Raw genomic sequence first — 18,875 nt, 5'->3', positions numbered from 1 at the left:
GAAATATTAATTAACTAAATACAAATTTTATGTATTCCACAAGTGTAATTAAACGTTCAATGGACAAATTATTGATCCAAAAAGGTATTTTTTGCTTCATGAAAATTTGATGACACTTCTTAGTATATTTGGTAAGAAATATTGGATTCGATGCACTTGCTAAGAATATTACTCTAAAAAATGCTTAAAATCGTAAATCCAAAACGAATAATTATTATTTTTCGACTCTATACGTAGCAGCAGTAAAAAATACAAAGAACTTTGCGGTTCATGTATTTCACAAATCGCGAAAAATAGCGATTACAATATAAGTGGCGAAAAGTGGGGCACTGGCTAGAAATGGTGATTCCACCCTATGAGTCTTATGCCCTCGCTAGACAGACCTACGGCTTAAGCTTAAAGACAGCTTTATGGGAAACTGATGGGAATGTAGTCTAATCATTATTTTGATTATAAATAACGTAAAGCCGTCTTTCTGCTCACGTCGTACATTAGATCAGAGCAAGTGTTAATCAGAAAGAGCAGCATCTTATGAATGTGGCAGGTAAGACGCAATTATGTATTAAAAACTTGGATACAATGATAATAATATTATAATTTACACTGGAGAACCTTCATGTTTAGTAAAAATAATTTTGAATACATCAACCGTCAGTGTTTGGCAGCTGTCACCCGGATAATGATTAACGAAGTGCCGGATAACGAAGAGCCGTGTGTACTGTGTGCGACGCGGGAAATTTGAAAACATTTTGCTACTTTTTCAGAATAAAACTTTAATTTCTTTTATTAAGGTAATTTTTTCAATATTCTAACCATTTATTGAAGAACTGTGGCCAAAAAGTACTGTGTTAATGCATTCCTAAAACAGTTGATTTTTTTGTTTGAACTACTTTTACTCCGCGCGGAATTCGTTCTACGGCCGATTTATTCAAAAGAAAGCTCCTGCAGGTATGCAAATTTTCTCGATACATAATGTAATTTCGGGCTTTTTTTTCGGTCCCGAAAATGTGCATAAATCCCGGGACTGAGTGTATTGTCTGATCTGATGCACAGGCTGAGACAATGCCATCTGTCGGTTAACGGCTAGGACAAAATTAGTCCTAATATTATCTTTCTCTGCTGTTATTGTAACTTTATTAAAAGTGATTAAACAAGAACATAGGGTAGAGGTGAGTAAAGTATAAATATAATGAGCCTGAGGGCCTCGACAGATCTGACGATTAGCCGAGAGACGACTGAGCATAATTTTATTAGAAATAATCGTCAAAAAACATTTCTGTCATTTTCCACTAAGCCGTCTCTCGGCTTAAGTCGTAAGTGTGTCTAGGGCATGACATACCTACGACGTAATTAATTCAATAGACAACATTCTCATCAGTTTCTCACTAAAACGTCTCTCGACTTAAGTCGTAAGTCTGTTCAGGCAGGGCATAAGAATCTGTTTAATCCTTGAGAATATTCAGCAATTAGCCCGCAAAATTAAATTCCCACCCTAAACTAATACGGGATTCAGACCTAATTTTTAGCCATATGGCTTAACTGCTCTAATTTCTAATCAATCACTATTTTTTTTGAAATTTTAATTTTTGATTGGATCAATAAAAGATAAATAACCTATTAGAATTAGACTCTCAAAAAACAATAAAATTGCTCGCTACTTTTAGGATTTTCAGACCTTTGGGAACTGGGCTTAACCTTTAGTCTGAAGTCCGCTTAAGTTTTGGATGGGAATCAGAGTTTCTTGCACATTCAGTTTTTGCAAAAAAAATCATTTATTTGTTCACCTGAATATTTTCAAGGATTAGTCAGAGTCTGTTTGCACCTTAAGGTCCTTGACATATTGACACACTTAGAACTTAAGGCGAGAGACGACTTAGTGGAAATTGATAGAAAAATGTATTTTAACCATTAACCTCGAATAAAATTACTCTAAGCCGTCTCTCGGCTAATCCTCAAGTCAGACCTGAGGATTAGCTGAGAGTCGGCTTACCGTAATAATATTAGAAATAATGTTCAAACTACATTTCCATAATTTTCCACTAAGTCGTAAGTGTGTTTAGGGCATAAGACTTACACGACTTATGCCGGCTTCAAACTGGAGGTTTAGTCCAGTTCCAGAAGGTCTCAAAAACCTAAATAACAAGCAATTTTATTGATTTTTCAAAATCTAACTGATCATTGGCCTTTAATATCCAATCCTAAACAACAATTTCCTAAAAAATCGTGCCTGATAAAGGATTAGAAGAGTTAACTCTTTCGTGTCATTAGGGTCATATATGACCCGGGAAAAAAACAATTTTTTTTTGACTATTTAAATTAATTGAAATCTATCGGTTTGTGCACGACATCATAATAGAAGCATGTAAGATTCTTGGCTAATTTTCTCAAGACTCCAGATATTCAGGAAAAGAAAATATTTGAGATCAAAAATCACTAATTTCGAACTTTGTGAAATGACTTTTCTTTTTCAAAATTTTTTATATTCATTTATTTTTTTCAGCAAAAAGTTCTTTAGAAACACAAAATAGAATATCCAAAGATTGTATATTGCATATTTTGATATAATAAACTACTCTCGATTTTCCAGAAAAGCGTGTAGAATTTTCCTGGTCATATATGACCCTATTGTCGGCAAGGGTAACAGTGTTTTCGTCCCAAACTTATAGCGAAATGTAGTTGGGACATTGTTTTTCTTTGTGAAATGCAGGTGAGGCATCTTGCTCCTGGACATTTTATCTTATATCTGATGAATTATATAACATATTTTGCAATATTTTATAGTAGTCTGCAAGCGTCTCATATTGTGCAATTGTATTGTGTGTGAATAAATATGTGGATAAGTTTAATTTTGCCAAATACCACTCAAAATATTGTGACAGTAACTGTTCAAGGGATTACCAGGAAGATTCCTTGAACACCAGGAGTACAGTGTTCATCAAGACAATCCAGTTTGCCATGGTTTTGGCCAAATTAGTAACTTCAAGCAAAAAAAAAAAACTGTTAAAAAGCCCGTGATATAGATTTTGAAAATGGTATGTACACTTCCCTTGAGGACAATAGGGTCATATATGACCCGGAGTTTTTCCGAGTTTTCACGCAATGGAATTTTTTTTTCCTCTCTGAACTATTTTATTTGATCATAAAGCATTAGGAAAAACTCAATGTTACATGAATTCATCTGCTGAATAAAAGTGGGACGCGAAAGAATCCAGATATCTAAGTCTTAGGCCTGAAGCCTGTATTACAGGATGAGGGTAATGAGGGTCAACGAGAAAGTTCAGACATCTGCTGACCTTACCATGGCACTCACAGAACTTGTGATAAAATCATATTTATTTTTTCTTAAATATTTCTCATGTTCTAATTAACATTTTCAACTGAAATAGAATATTTTCCTTTTATGCTTTTGCTTTCTTGGCTTTTTTCTTACGCATCTTGTCACTTCGATCGAGATTCTCGCCGTAGAAATTGGCTTCCTTCCTGGCCATTGAAATCTCAGCTTGCAGACGTTGCTTATACACTGCCTTCTCATAGGTTAGCCTCTCACTCAAGTGAACCCACTTGAAGCGAGACAGGTACTTGAGGTTCCAGAGGATGTCGCAGAATTTCGAACCTTTCCGGGTAGTAATTGGCATTCCGTTCAATCGCATTGCAAGGAGTTTGGCTTTCTTTTTACTCTCAAATTCCACCCATCCTTCAGTGTATCTTCTCCTCTTTTTCTTTTTTGTGCCCTCATCATCTGCAAGAAAATTCAGTAAAAAAATGTTTCCGGAAAGCAATAAATTCCCTTACCATCTGTTTGACTGTTTTGTAGGTACACTCGCCCTACTTCTGCATATTCTCCGAGAAATTCTTTTAGGATGGCCACTGTCATGTATTTTGGTATGTTGGATACGTACACAATGCCCTTCTTTCGTTTCTTTTCTGTTTTTTCCATGGAATTTTCTGATGTTCCCACATTTTCCCTATTTTCTAACCTCACAAATCTGCCTGAATTGTTGTTTTCACCTTCGTCACTAGACATTTTCACTGTGATACTTTGTTAAATTAAAAGTGATATATATCAAAACACTTTAGCTGCAATTTTATGTTGTTTCTGAAGGGTTTTTCTGTATAGAATAATCAAGAATTGTCTCTGAAAGCGCCCCAAAACAGCTCTGTTTACAAATTTATTTATAAACTTGGTTTCCTAAATGCACCAACGAGGCGCTGCAGTTCACTAAGAAGAACGCGCGAACACAAAACTTTTACATTTTTATCCGCTAGAGGAGTTGAAATCACATAAAATATGATACCCACTTGAAGTTTTACTAAAAAAAACTGTGAGAATTTGAAATTGTGTTGGGAAATTGAGTAAAAACTTTTGCCTACTGTGCCCCACGCCAGTCTCGCTTTGTCGACGAAACAGTGCTGAGGAGGTTTTTCCTCTGTCCCCCAAAACATTCCAATTAGTGCTAGAAACTCCCCCAAAAACAACCCCCACGAGGTGCTCAAAGTGCTCAAGTTGCTTTCTGTGAGGATCTGTGCCAGGAAATGTGCAAGTGAAAGTGGAAAATTTGCTGTGGAGAAAAACAAAAGTCGAGGCAAGTAGTTTATCAGTATACCTGCTTCTGCAAATTAATTAGTGCTCTCTGTAATTGTCGGCAATGGGATTAAATTGCGCCGTGGAAGCTCATTAATTCAACGGGCAAAAGTGGATTTGGATTGATGCAAAAGATTAGAGTGCGGAATGTGTTTTGTCCGTAGAGAAATGACGTAATTCATAGAAAAATTCCAACTCGCTAAACTTTACGTTTCCTCAGCGATTTCCCCTGATTTCCACTCTAGAAATTGGCAAGAATTTAGAGAATTTCCCTGAGAAAGCCATTCCTGATGGCAATTGTGTGTGGAAGTGTTGGAAAATGCATTGGGGAAGGTCTCCGGGAATTGCGTCCAAAAATTTGACATTTAAGCTGGGGTATCCATTGATGGTCTCCATAGAGACAAAGGTAAACAAATTGCCGTGAGAAAGAAGAGTTCAACACAGTGAAAAATTCTAAGTATTTCGCGGTGAATAATGTGGAAGTTGGAGAGGGAGTGACTATTTGTCTCTGAATCACTCAAGCCGTTGAAGAATATTCATAAATATTGGCCCAGGAGACGTGAGATGGTGACAAAAAACTTTCCTCTTCATGAACAGGAATATCACGTCCCGTAGGGTGCAGGGACCATATCAAACGCAGGACAGCACAATCATTTTTAAGATTTTTTCCTTCCTGTTCAAGAAAACGAAGAAAAATGCAAAATTTTCTTAAATTTATTACCAGTAGCCAAAACAGTCTGCCCGAAAAATCACAATTTACACCTCGCATCAAAAGATTCGGTTCACTAATTCATTAGATAAACATTTCAAGAAGAAATTGGTGGAATTAAGAGTAGTTTTTTGGCTTTCATTGTATATTTAATTTGGGTCTTCTGTTTGCTTCGGTAGCCTCGAAAAGTTATGGATGTTTGTCATGGTATGTTGTGAATGATATTAACAGCTGAGCAGCGAGTGATTAGTTTTAATGGCTTTAATTATCTTTTAAAGTGCAAGTGCTGCTTGTGGTGACTTAACGAACTTTTTTATTGCTTAAATAAATTATGTAAGGACTGCATTGGAATAAGGGTTTGCTTCCTTTTATTATTGATAGCATATTATGTATTCGTTGTCCGATTTCTAGTACTAAATAAGTGATAGGACTTTCGTAGGGTAAAATGGGGTAATTTGGAACCATTTCCAATTTGGAATATTTGAGATTTTATCATGATTTCAGATGGGCAAAGAGAAAGAGGAGATCATTACGAGTAAGAAGAAAAGGAGCAGCGGGAGCAGCGTTTTTTCTAGTTTTTCTTCTGTTACACATCTTAAATAGAAAATAAATCTCACAATAATTCCATATTGGAAATGGTTCCAAATTACCCCATTTTATCCTAATAGGGTACAATTATTGTACCCTAATAGGAGCCTCAAGTGGAGCAGTGGATAGAGTAATGTCTGTATGATTGTGAGATCTCTGAGTCAAAGCTGAACAGCAACAGAAATATATTTCTCATGCCATATCGGCTTTGAATTCGTCCAGTGAATTAATAAATAGTAATGCCAATGGTGAGGGCACTCAATGGGTCAAATGGTAGAGCACTCGGTCTATGATGCAAGTGTCCCGGGTTCGAATCCCCTTTAGGTCACCAGGAATTTTTCTGGCGTTAAAGGTGTTCGAATTGCATCCAGTGAGCTTCACTGCACTTGATTCCACGGGCATGGATTTGACAACCTCATCCCGTACAAGAAAAAATAATAATGCATGTCTAGAAATCCCCTTACGGGAAGGCCTAGTTCCTTCATGGAATGTTGTGCCAACATTATTATTATTATTAATGCCAATGGTGCACATTAGCAAAAAAGTGAACCGCGTAGACAATAGAGCCTAGTACAACTTTCGGCATGATGCTTCTTCAGTCGATACAAATATTCACTGTCACTGATCCAAAACACACCGAGATGTGCATACCGAACTGTAGGAATAGAATAGGAGTGAGCAATCATAAGAAACCACATTGTGGCCTAGATGCATCGGTAATCTCAAGTGCAGAACTGTCCCTAGTAAAATCTTCTCTTACCCTAATGTTCTCTACACACTAGAGGAATTTATGTCCATATTGAAAAAAAAGTTCCCTACGCCTGGAGAAACTCTTCAATATGGACATAAATTTCTCTAATGTGTAGAGGCCATAATAGTGTACAATTGGATAATTTGTATCGGATTTAATTGAAATTTTGATATGTTCTAATTGTTTTAGATGGGGAAAGTAAAAACGAATCTCACGAACCACGAAGAAGTACAAGTCCAACAGTTAACCCATTCAGTCAATGTACAAGAAATACTTGAGATAGAATGTTCATATTTTGCAATTATATTTTTACTGATTAATACATGATTTTTTTGAAAAGAAATTTTTTTTTATCTATTATGGGGGCGCGGGGGGCCGTGGTCAAACACACGTCTTAACGGTCACTGAATTTAAATTCTGTGCATTAATTCATTACAAACTATAGTGATTCAGATAGAGTAACTATCCAAGAAAACAAATTTGCAACCAGAATTTAAATCAGGAAGGAGGATGGAGGTCAATTTTAACAAATTCGACGGGATGTCGAATTTTCAGTCCGCTATTTTGAGCAAAAATTTTGCATGACTTTCCGCGAAGCGAAAAAAGAACAACAAATTGTATTTCTATCTCTGTCGGGCTATTTTTTCCAAGTCATTGAAGGACTAAGGTAACTAAAAAACAATTCCCGACAGCAATTCGAATAATTATTGCCCAGAAATAAATCATATAAAATCACTCAATTTGCGTATGATGTATAATTCCATGGTAAGGAATGGGTTAAAAATACTTTCTTCATGGTATCTTTTTTGTATCCATCCAAAATTGTCAGGAAAATAACCAATTAAGCCCTTGAATGTTCTGCACACACTTACGGCTTAAGCCCAGAGACGGGTTAAGCCGTGACGGCCTATTAATAAAATTAATATCTCAAATTCTAATCAATCAAAAAATCTGCGAATATGGCACAGGTGACTTTATTATTTAGATAATTTTCCTTAACAATTTTTATTCGAGTAACCTTATTCATTGGATTTTTTTTGGCAGAGACAAGTGATACAAACGATGCGGTGAATGTTTTTGAGAGCGATTGTATGATATGTTTTTTTTTTTAGGGTTTAGAGCAAAATTCCTTAATGTTACTTAGTTCGAAATGCTTCCATATACGAATTGCACAGGGATTCCCCGGACTACTGATATTGTTGAATCGACGACAACTGCTATAATTCGTGATCGTGACTATCGATTTAGAATAATGCAAACCAGAGGACCAATTTTTGAAAATCTCACTCGCATCTGCGAACTCTTTAGTGGCCGAGAGAAATTGACTCGCACACCAGGCAGACTCTTGAGTACATGCAACGAGTACTTTAGGTTATAAAGAAGTCGTTACGTTACAGAAATATTTGAATAATTTGCGTGCTTTGCGAAGTCAATTTCTCTCGGCCACTAAAGAGCTCGTGGGTGCGAGTGAGTTTCAAAAATTGGCCCTCAGTAGCGGAATTCTGTAACAGTATGACAATGTCATATGACAAATTTAAATTTTTTGTGTGGTAAATTCTGAAGAACTGATCATAAATGCGATTGATATCAGTTACGAAAGGCCTCATAGAGCTGCTTGGAATGGCCATTTGATGCTCATTGGGCTTTAATATTGTCCTGCACCTGATTTTATTACAAAAAATATGTCAAATGACAATGCCATACTGTTACAGAATTCCCATACAGGAGACAAAAATCTGTGGCTGTGTATCACAATCCCGGTTTGTGTGTTTTTTTTTTAATAACGATGTCGTTAATCCGGGACCTTCTGTAGGCAATAATCCTCTCTTTTAGGGCAGAATCACATTGACAATAAAATGCTTGCCGCAGCCTTACCGTATTTCGTTAATTTACGCATTTTCATTGCAATTCTTACGCAAATTTTCCATTACCGTATTACCTTATCTCATACTCGGTGGCACTAAGTGAAAATAATATAAGAAAATTGAAGAAATAAAACGAAAATTCGATAAACGATGAGCAAAAAAAACTAAGAGAAATTAATCGTACAGTTTTTTTGCTCACTGTTTATCACATTTTCGTTTCATTTCCTCCTATTCAAAATTATATTCACCTAGTGCCACCGAGTATGAGATAAGGTAATACGGTAATCGAGAATTTGCGTAAGAATTGCAATGAAAATGTGAAAATTAATGAAATACGGTGAGCATTTTACTGTCAATGTGATTCTGCCCTTAATCTAAAATCGGACATTTTGTTTACATACGCACTAAAATTACTTTCAATCGTTCTTGATTTAATTAGACAAGTTTAAACTCATTGGAAAGGTCTTGGAATCCTTGTTAAGAATGAACAGGTTTTACCCTATTACGAAAATTTGATGCATTAATCATACTCTATTTTGGACAATCTTTAAATTAAGTGGTTTCGGTAAACATAAATATGTAAAATTATATAAGGCTTAAATGCATGAGCATGAGATATTTTATTCATGCATGAATTGGACAGCTAAAAATACCTTTTATATTAATATCACTACGAGTTCGAGCTTTCCGCAAAGCTGAAAAGCTTCGTCACAGCTTTTTTTAAATTTAGTTTTATTTCTCTCTGTGTATCAACAATTACGATAAGGCTTATTTATGCGCTAAGATTGCTCAGAAATATCAACAAGAGTGTTGAAATTATATCTGTGCTAAGATTACAAAAATCTTCTAGATAACTCAGATAATGCCTGATAATACTGTATGTAGAATATCAACAGAAAAATATGCGGTTTTTGTGTATTCAATATCATTTTAACTTCAGGTAAACATGTGTCCAAATTATGCAATACAACCTGTAGGCCCCTTTCTCCCCAAAATGAGGTGAATGTTGTGGTTGACCAAAAATTCATAAACAGCAAATATTTTCTCGTTTTGCGTAGCAGGAAAATGTTCACAACAATGTTCAAAAACATTTAAAAAAAAAATTGAAATGGAATCGTGACTCAAGAAAATGGCAAATTCTTGTTTCATGTTCTCCCTCTCTTTTCGTATGGCGTGAAAACAATGCTATTCAGTACTTTTAAGTGTACATTAGCATAAAAATCAAGGGCACAATTGTAGGGAAGTCAGCACAAATTGGTTGGTATAATTTTCCAAATACAAAAAAAATGTGGTTTTGTCCTGAAGATGAGAGATTGTTCGGTCACTGTTCTCGTAGGTGTTTTTCGAAATAGAGGTTTTGGTTCTGACCCGTCCTTCAAGAGTAACGTGTGTGTGTGTTTTTTTTCTGTGGTTAAGATTTTCTTCCACTCCTGGAGAAGAGATGAAATCTCTCAAAGACGCTTGAAGAGATGACTAAAATAATCAAAAATATTCTCTTGTTGAAACCACACAAAACACTGTATCTCTTTTATTCTATCTCATTCTCGTTTTTTTTCTCCACAGAATATCAACAAAAAATAAATTATACTTACTCTGTGGTCTTTGAACATCAGTCAACAACGAAAAATTCTTCAGGAGACAACGACAATCGAAGAAGAATATATAAATGGGAATGTGTGAAAGAGAAATATTTCTCAAGTGGCCGAAGTGGGAGGCAAGATAATGAAGTTGAATGAAAAAATAAAATCAGTGAAGAAGCCGGGTGAAAAGAGAAGTGTATTAAATGGGATTATTGAAAGAAAAAACACCTACGTGTAACATTCCAAGTGAATAGTGTTGGTCTTAATTTATTCTAAAAAGAATCAAAGAATTAAGAAAAAAAAGGATCTTGGTGCTCAAACAGAGCATGAACAAGTGCAGTGTACAAGAGTGAGGCCAATTTTTATTCAAGAACATTCCGAAGGTGGTTTAAGCATAATTCTTGATAAGAAAACGGTGCAAAAATGAAAGTGACAGTGTCTTTTGGGACTTGCCGTGTGGTTGTACCTTGTGGAAATGGTGATCTCCTCGTTAAGGACTTAATTGAAGAGGCCATTCGACGATACAAGAAAGCTTCTGGAAAGGTGAGTTCTTCTCATTCAGTTTCTTTTTAATTCTCTCTTCAATAACAAAAAAAAAACATATTCGCTTGAAATAGAAAGAAAAAAATACACATGAGTAGAGAAAAAAATTCTCACAAACCCAGTCAGATGAATGGCTAAGATTAAGAAGTCTGAATAATTTTTCTAACGGAAGATCCAATTGAAAGAGAAAGTTTCTGGGGAATATTCTTGAGAAGAGAATATTGTTGTCTGCCCCAGTGAACATGGAAATTCAGTGAATTTAAAATAGTGTTTTTTTTATAATGTTCTTCTTAAAAGCTTATACGTGGGAAGGAAAATTATGCAATAGATATTTGCATAAATCGTCTCTTACGAGAATTATGTATAGTATATTTCATTGGCGTATTGTCTCACTAAAAGTACTTAATTGGCTTCTTATTTTCTCGCAGGAGCCATGACAAAAAAAATCAACTTGATGACTTGAGTAGAATAAGAGTGGTTTTGTTGAGAATAGAGCTATTATACACTCAGTTGAGTATTGGTTAAGACACTTTGGCCTAATGATTATTTTAATGTTCATTGGAAATAATGATCAGGCATGATGGATGATTCACATGATTATTGGTTCAATGGAAATTTTCAGTCAATAACACAACAAGTAATTTTTTCAAAGTCAAAATTTTTATATTATTAATTTTTAATTTTCATTTCAGTAAATAAAAAGATATTAATAAAGAAAGAAAAAACAAAATAAAATTAGAATTTGATAATGGGTATTGCAATGATCTATAATCTTAAGTTAATTTGGACAATTTTTAGTAAAAATGAGTCTATGGAATAGTAGGGTAGAATTGCGTAATTCAGAACCTGTTCCAAATGATTCTTTTTATTAAAACTTATCAATATGAATGGATTACTGTAGAGCGTGATCCATTCATATTTAAGATATACAGTGAGTGTCAATAGTTTGTTGCCTAATGGATGTTTGAGAAATCAAGTGAAAAAAATCATAGAAAAAAATACTTTTCCAAATTTTTCTTTTTGCAGATGAGTTCCTTGTAATCCGTAGATAGTATTTATAATTTTCAAAAAAAAATAATTAATTTTATTTCATATCAAAAATAATTGTTTTCCAAAAGTTGGTCATTTTTGAAAAATCTAAAGTTTGTTGCCTCATTAAAAAAACTAATTCAAAATGGTGAAAACGTGCAACCAACTTTATGTAAACCGGTTACATTTTGAGCTTATGTCATTTGATAGGCAAATGGTGGATTTGTACATTTTTAAGGCTGTCAATGGTAAATATATAGGTGTAAAAGTGATGATAAATAACAAGAAATAATCAGTTTTTTGATAATTCATAATTTAGGTTATAATGGCAAATTACAAAAAGTTGAAAGGTGGGATATTGTCCAGAGATACTGCTGGGAGAAATCGGCGTCGCTTAATTGCCAAATTTTATGGAAATTCATGAAAAGTTATACATAAAATGGTCAAATATTATAGTTATGAGACACGAGTACATCTGAAAAACGCTACTGGTAGACCCAGGGTTTCGACTCAGAAAGTCGATAACCGCATTCTAGGTATCTCTGATAGTAACCCCATGATGTTTGCTTCAAAAATTCAAAGTCGGCTGTATGCCTTCTGTAACCAGCCGACTCTGAATTTTTGAAGCAAACATCATGGGGTTACTATCAGAGATACCTAGAATGCGGTTATCGACTTTCTGAGTCGAAACCCTGGGTCTACCAGTAGCGTTTTTCAGATGTACTCGTGTCTCATAACTATAATATTTGACCATTTTATGTATAACTTTTCATGAATTTCCATAAAATTTGGCAATTAAGCGACGCCGATTCCTCCTAGCAGTATCTCTGGACAATATCCCACCTTTCAACTTTTTGTAATTTGCCATCATAACCTAAATTATGAATTATCAAAAAACTGATTATTTCTTGTTATTTATCATCACTCTTACACCTATATATTTACCATTGACAGCCTTAAAAATGTACAAATCCACCATTTGCCTATCAAATGACATAAGCTCAAAATGTAACCGGTTTACATAAAGTTGGTTGCACGTTTTCACCATTTTGAATTAGTTTTTTTAATGAGGCAACAAACTTTTGATTTTTCAAAAATGACCAACTTTTGGAAAACAATTATTTTTGATATGAAATAAAATTAATTATTTTTTTTTGAAAGCTATAAATAATATCTACGGATTACAAGGAACTCATCTGCAAAAAGAAAAATTTGGAAAAGTATTTTTTTCTATGACTTTTTTCACTTGATTTCTCAAACATCCATTAGGCAACAAACTATTGACACTCACTGTATCAGAAACTTGACGTTTTGGACTATAACGTTTCTTCAGAAGATATGTTCAAGCCACAACAAGGACTCCGAAAACACCAGTGATTTCCTATCACACGGAAAAAGCTTTCATTTTGTTGCCCTATAATGTGCGATGGCTTTAAAATACGATTAGCTGTCAGATGGGGCAGTCAGAAGGAAAATCCAAAAATTTACAAATAAAGTTCAAGTCATACATCAATTGGATATCGTTAATTTTCCAAGGAGTGACAGTCCTTTTTGACTTGGGTCCCGGAAATCTTTAAATCATACACCAATTCTTACAAAATGGACCTAGTAGTCTGTTTATGGACTAACTCACACTCACATACATTTCTGCCCATTGTCCTCTATGTCCCTATTGAAGCAAATTGCTAACCCTTGCGCGTAGAAAAAAATGTCAAATAAGGGCATAAAATTCTTTTGCGTGTAGAGGTCATAAGGCTCTTTTATATTGTCTTTTTTTTAAATTAATAAAATAGTTACCAAAGAATTTAATAAAGCAGGATAGTTTGTGGTAAATAACATTTAACAGGAAAAATACCGAAATACTTTAGATTTCTAAAAATTTTGAATTGGTTTATTTTCTTATTTTTTGAATCGTAATATCTGTCGAATATTCTAAGCTCACAATTATATCACTACGTTACATTTCTAATTTAAAAATTTAAGTCTCAACACAGAAACTATCCTTCGTAAATGTTTGTGAATGTGAATTCCAACTAAGGACTCAGAGGGAAGTGGGCACCTTTGAAATGGGTATTTTTCACGTATTTTTAAATAAAATTGAGCTTTATCGTGATACAATTTAGGTGCAAGAACAGATTGAGAAGTTAAATTACATTATGATATAGCTTAGTTCCACTTAAACATAGGTAAAAAATCCCAATTTCAAAAGTGGCCCACTTTTAAAGTTGCCCCACTGCTCCCTACAGAATGCTCGTAAATCGTATCGATGGCAGCCAAAATCCCGAAAAGGCCAAAATCCCGAAAGCCAAAATCCCGAATATTCCAAATCCTGAAAGGGATGAAATTATATGGAGGAAAATGTTTAGAATAATTTCCCAAGACACAGAATCCTACCTTTGCCTCCAGCAAGCGTGGGTGCAATTGTGGTAATAGCTATGACACTTTTAAGAATTCGGGATTTTGGCTTTTGAGATTTTGACCGGGATCCAATCGTATAACCCACTAAAAAACTCGTATAAACGTTTGCACTTGTAGATTGTTGAATGTATCCTAGGATGGGATGCTGCCATGTTGAGCAGATAATAAGCTCTGCATGTCTAAAACTTTAATCCCTAATCCCAATCTCGTTTACTGCTCCGATCCAGAAATTGATTAGATCACTCAATCGGATAATCTGAAAATCCTTGAAGTCTATGGTGTTTTGTCCAAAAGTTACGCGTCTAAGTGAAGATAGCATTGGACAGTTTCCTAGAAAGTGCTCCACTGTCTCATGCGTGCGTAGCATTGCACCATCTGCAGGTTCATCTCAAAGAGATGGGCATTCAGCCAGTGTCCTGTAAGTAATCCAACGATAGTTCTTGTTGATTTTCTGGAAAATTTCCATAATTGGGCAAAAATGTCCATTGAATTTTCTACCAGAGCTTTTGTGGATCTGCAGATATTTGTGGTTTGCCATTTTTTTGTGTTCCTTGAGAACAATGTTCCTTAATTGATCTTTTTTTTTGTTTCCTTGCGTACTCCTATCACAGGTTCGGGTCCTATGAAAGACCTTTCTCAACCGAGTTTCAATATCCTGTCCGCAATGTTATTTCCCAGAATATTTGTGTATCCTGGGACCAAAGAATAGAATAATTCTATCTTGTCCTGATAAGTTCATTGCAGACGGATCTGCTGATTCATTATTGATAAAGGAAGCAAGAAAGTACCTTAAAGGAACTTTCAAAAGTTTAGACCTTTTACACAAGCATTGTGTATAATACGATCACATGATGAGCATTTTTTTGTTTTTTTTTTTTTTTAATTTGTAAATTTCGTATACAGAAAAGTGTTAGTAAAATTTTGTAATTTGTCCGTAAAGTTTTGTGAGATAAACAAAAATGTGCGAAGTAATGTTTGTAAAAGAACAAAAACTTCTCGTCAAGTGAACATGTTACGAACAATGTTTGTGAAAATTAAAAAAAAAGTGTAAATTTAGAGAAAAACGTTCTAAATGGTCTCAAAATTATTCATTCGTAAACAAAAAATTTAAAAGTTTTTTCCTTAATTCTGATAAAGCAAACTTTAGCAATTTAATTTAAATATCTTGTTTCACAAGTAAGATTTTTTATGTTGAATGGAAAGTATATGATACGTCATAGGCTCATCTCAAATTTTTCATTTTGTAAGACTTCAAAAAATCATTATGAAATTACATAGTTTATGCTATTATATTTAAATTTATATTCTAAATATTTTCGAAAGCCCAATTCACTTTTTCAATTTAGCTTGCTAATGACAAACATATGCAACAAACTGTAGGGGGAGGCTTTGAACTTTCGCATACTAAAATGATGTTCAAGTTCAGTGATTTTTTCTGACTACCATGCAAACCGTATGGATTCTCCAACTATGCCAAAAAAATGTCTTACTTATAAGGTTCATAATCCCACCAAACATAATCCCAGGAAATCCTTAGATTTTCCTCCAGAGGAAAATGAAAATTTAATGGCGATTTATCCGATAGATGAATCAAGTTTCTATTATCGCACACGATTCACGCCATCATTGAACACCCCATTTTCACCGTAAATTTTGCACCGGACACTAAAAGTTGCACATCATTGTTTAAAGGGAACTCTAATCTACTTGATTAACCCATTTTTATAAGGAATAAAACATTTTAATATCACTTTTTTGGAACTTTTCTGAGAGATGTTTTATTGACATTAAAAACCAATTTTTTGCTTGATTCTACGAGAATTTCACTCCGGAAACGGTTAAATCTGATGAATACTTTCTTGAAAAGTCCAAATATCACCAAATTTACACGAATCAATAAGTTTTTAAAGCTAAAAATTGACTAAAACTCTGCAAGCGAGAAGACTACACAAGATTCCACCATTCCTCCACGGAGCCGGATATGCACAAAAACGTTTGAATGTGCATCATTGAAGATTTCTCTGTTCCTGCAGCTGCAGGAATCGGGATTTAGCACAGATATTGAGCTTCAGCAGGTGAACAAGCTAAAATTTTCACAAAACATCTTCTTACGGACAGTTTCTTTTCTTTGTCATGCAAAACAACACAATAGTGAGGTTATGTCAAAGATTGTCAAAAACCAGTTGTAAACTGTATGAGCTTATTACAGATGTGATTCTTTCATTGCACATTCAGTTTGTGCAAGCTTGAAAAATATTTTTATATCAAAGAAATGCAAAATTGCTTAATAATTACTCAACTGCAACCTATTTGAGTCAAATTACTTCTTGTTTATCAATTTTACGATTTTTAAGTTTTCCTTTTTAGTGATGGATCAAATCGGTAGATTACAATAGATGTGAATATGAGGGATCGTATCTAAAATGAAGTTTCCTGGAAAATATCTGAAAGAAGCAGTCTTCTATTTGCGATCGATGAATCTGAGTCAAGTTTGTGAATTTTGTTCCACCCACAAAAAGTGTCTGTTCAGCCTAAAAGATTTTTACTTAAATCTGATTCCTAATAACCCTTCTACCCTCTGTGATAGTAGTTTTTCAGAAAAGTGATATTAATTCTGCACAATCGTATGAAATATTGCACAGCAAAATTACAGTTTTTGACCTGTTTTTATTTTTTGCTTCCTGAAACTAGGAAAAAAGGATTAGACTCTCAATTTTTTCAGGAAAGATGGGATTTAAGGTTAGCTATTACAATATAAAGCCATATGTCAGATTCATAAAGGAATATGGGAGAAATATGAAGTGTCCGAAGGTAGCGTATATGCGAACGATCAAAGCCTCCCCCTACTTCTGAATTAAAAACTTTTAGTTTTCGATCATTCAAAATTATAAATTATAGGTTAACTTTAACTTCTTGTTTATTTTAAAAATATAAACCAGATAAAATTTTTAAGATTTTCTTTACATATATTGTAAATTGTTTTCAAACGTAATAAAAGAACTTACACAAGAATTACCAAAAAAAGCCAAATATCTCTAAATTGGACTGAAAATTTCCATAAGCATTATATACTGAGAATAGCATGAAAAAATAGAATAAATGGTTTCATTGTTCTATCGTTGAGTGTACTATATAAAATTCGCATTTAGTGAATGGCTATTTCTATGGTTTCCACCCACTTAAGTCAACTCTAATCCTCCCCTTTTCCGTGTTAAAAAAAATGACAGGCAGAAGATATTTTTTTCTTCACTTGACATTATGCGAAAAAAAGGAATGAGCGCCATATAAAATGAAATCCAATAAAATCAATGAGTGAGTTTGTGAAGGAGTTTTAAAATTAATATTCCAGTCACTTGACATGAGAAAGACTCGACAAATACTCTGTGGTATATTCCTCCCACAGTTTTTCCTTGGATTACATATTTAAATGTAATATTTGCATGGGATAATATTTTCCTCTCCAACTTCTTTGAGGCTCGAAACTTGAGGCAAATTGCATCGTGATGGAATGTGAAATTTGATTCAAATGAAATCATTATACTGTATATGCACAAGAATAATTTGCGAGTGTATTTGTGGAACTTATATGGATTTTTTTTTTATCAGAAAACTTCTCACAATTTGCAAGAAATTACCTACAGTGTATGTATATTTTGCACAAGCAGATTTCCAAGCGAAAAGATCAGAGTGAAACATCTCAATTGTGCGTTTCAACATGATCTTTTTTTTATTTAATTCATTGATTTTTCCTGATATGTTTACTCGTGTGTTGATCAAATAAGGTTATTGGCAATGGGGTTTGTTTTATACCTTCTCAGGAACTTCCACAATATTGACCTACAATGTGATTCTATTTTCGATTTGTCAGATATTATTTGTATTTGAAAATGGAAGAGGGAAAAGAACAAAGAGTGAAGTAAGAATAGTGCGCGGTTTAGTTGAAAAAGTAATGTACATGAATACATATATATATATATAGAGTTTATTTTATTTAACAATCACCTGCCCCAAGTCCGTTGATTATTATTCCACAATGTACTGAAACTAGTTCTTCATCGTCGTTGATGTCGTGCTCGACGATATAATATTAAATCGAGAGTGGAAGTCTTTACACGACTGTGGTGTATATGTGACGGTTACAAAAATTACACATATCCCGGGGCAGAGAAGAGACAGAAGAAGGAATATGTTGAAAAAAAAAAAAGAATGATAAAGACGAGAGCTAAAGCCATTCAAGTGAGATATTCGTCATCATGGGTTGGAATTCTTGAGAAGTCATTGAGGTATTTACTTCATTATAAAACACTTCTTGTGAGAGATATTGTACAGGAAAAAAATATATCCGTAGCTTTTTTTATTAATAGTTTATTATCATCAGGTTTTATCAGTACAAGCATTGTGAAATCTTTGATCATTGCAATGTACACAAGTTCTTCATGGGTACGGATGGAATCAATTATTTGCATTCATCTTTAATAATATAGTATCGCTTTAACACAAGTATGTATCTATAATTGTGTTAAAAGCATTTTTTTTTACGAAAGAGTGTGATGCAACTAAAACGTGTTTCGAATTTCAGATCAAGTTACTCTTAAAATAAGAGAAGACTGGTAGATAATTTATTCTGAAGACATTGTATAGTATACTTTTGGGAGGTTTTATAAGTTTATTTATTTGTGTGAAATTATTTGATTAGGTTTATTTGAATGAAAACCCGATTTTTTTAAATTGCAGATTGTTTAATCAATTCAAAGATGTGGTATAAAATTTTCTAAAATGAGGAAATTTGTGTCACTTTCACTATATTCAG

General features: G+C 33.9%; 2 protein-coding genes across 5 annotated transcripts in view; one reads left to right on the top strand and one right to left on the bottom strand.

The window, feature by feature from the left end:
* Positions 1-3,315: 3,315 nt before the first annotated feature.
* LOC129805517 (uncharacterized) lies at positions 3,316-4,226 on the bottom strand. Its single transcript, XM_055853481.1, has 2 exons — positions 3,793-4,226; positions 3,316-3,739 (listed from the first exon to the last, which is right to left on the bottom strand). The coding sequence occupies exons 1-2, from the start codon at positions 4,022-4,024 to the stop codon at positions 3,399-3,401; spliced, it is 573 nt and encodes a 190-aa protein (XP_055709456.1). The 5' UTR covers positions 4,025-4,226; the 3' UTR covers positions 3,316-3,398.
* A 147-nt stretch (positions 4,227-4,373) lies between these two features.
* LOC129805485 (partitioning defective 3 homolog B) overlaps positions 4,374-18,875 on the top strand; it is a 58,645-nt gene continuing 44,143 nt past the window's right edge. For all 4 annotated transcript variants that reach the window (XM_055853429.1, XM_055853425.1, XM_055853428.1 and 1 more), the window contains exons 1-2: positions 4,374-4,583; positions 10,059-10,618. In XM_055853429.1, the coding sequence (XP_055709404.1) occupies positions 10,499-10,618 (120 nt within the window). In that variant the 5' untranslated portion in view covers positions 4,374-4,583; positions 10,059-10,498. The remainder of the gene's footprint in view (positions 4,584-10,058; positions 10,619-18,875) is intronic.

This window comes from Phlebotomus papatasi, chromosome 3, assembly GCF_024763615.1.
Source record: "Phlebotomus papatasi isolate M1 chromosome 3, Ppap_2.1, whole genome shotgun sequence".
Lineage (NCBI taxonomy): Eukaryota > Metazoa > Arthropoda > Insecta > Diptera > Psychodidae > Phlebotomus > Phlebotomus papatasi.
This window is presented reverse-complemented; position numbering and strand designations above follow the sequence as displayed.

Coding starts and splice junctions, on each gene's coding strand:
- LOC129805517 (XM_055853481.1), bottom strand. CDS start 4,024: ATGTCTAGTGACGAAGGTGAAAACAACAATTCAGGCAGATTTGTGAGG. Junction 3,740..3,792: donor ACAAAACAGTCAAACAGATG/GTAAGGGAATTT, acceptor ATTTTCTTGCAG/ATGATGAGGGCACAAAAAAG.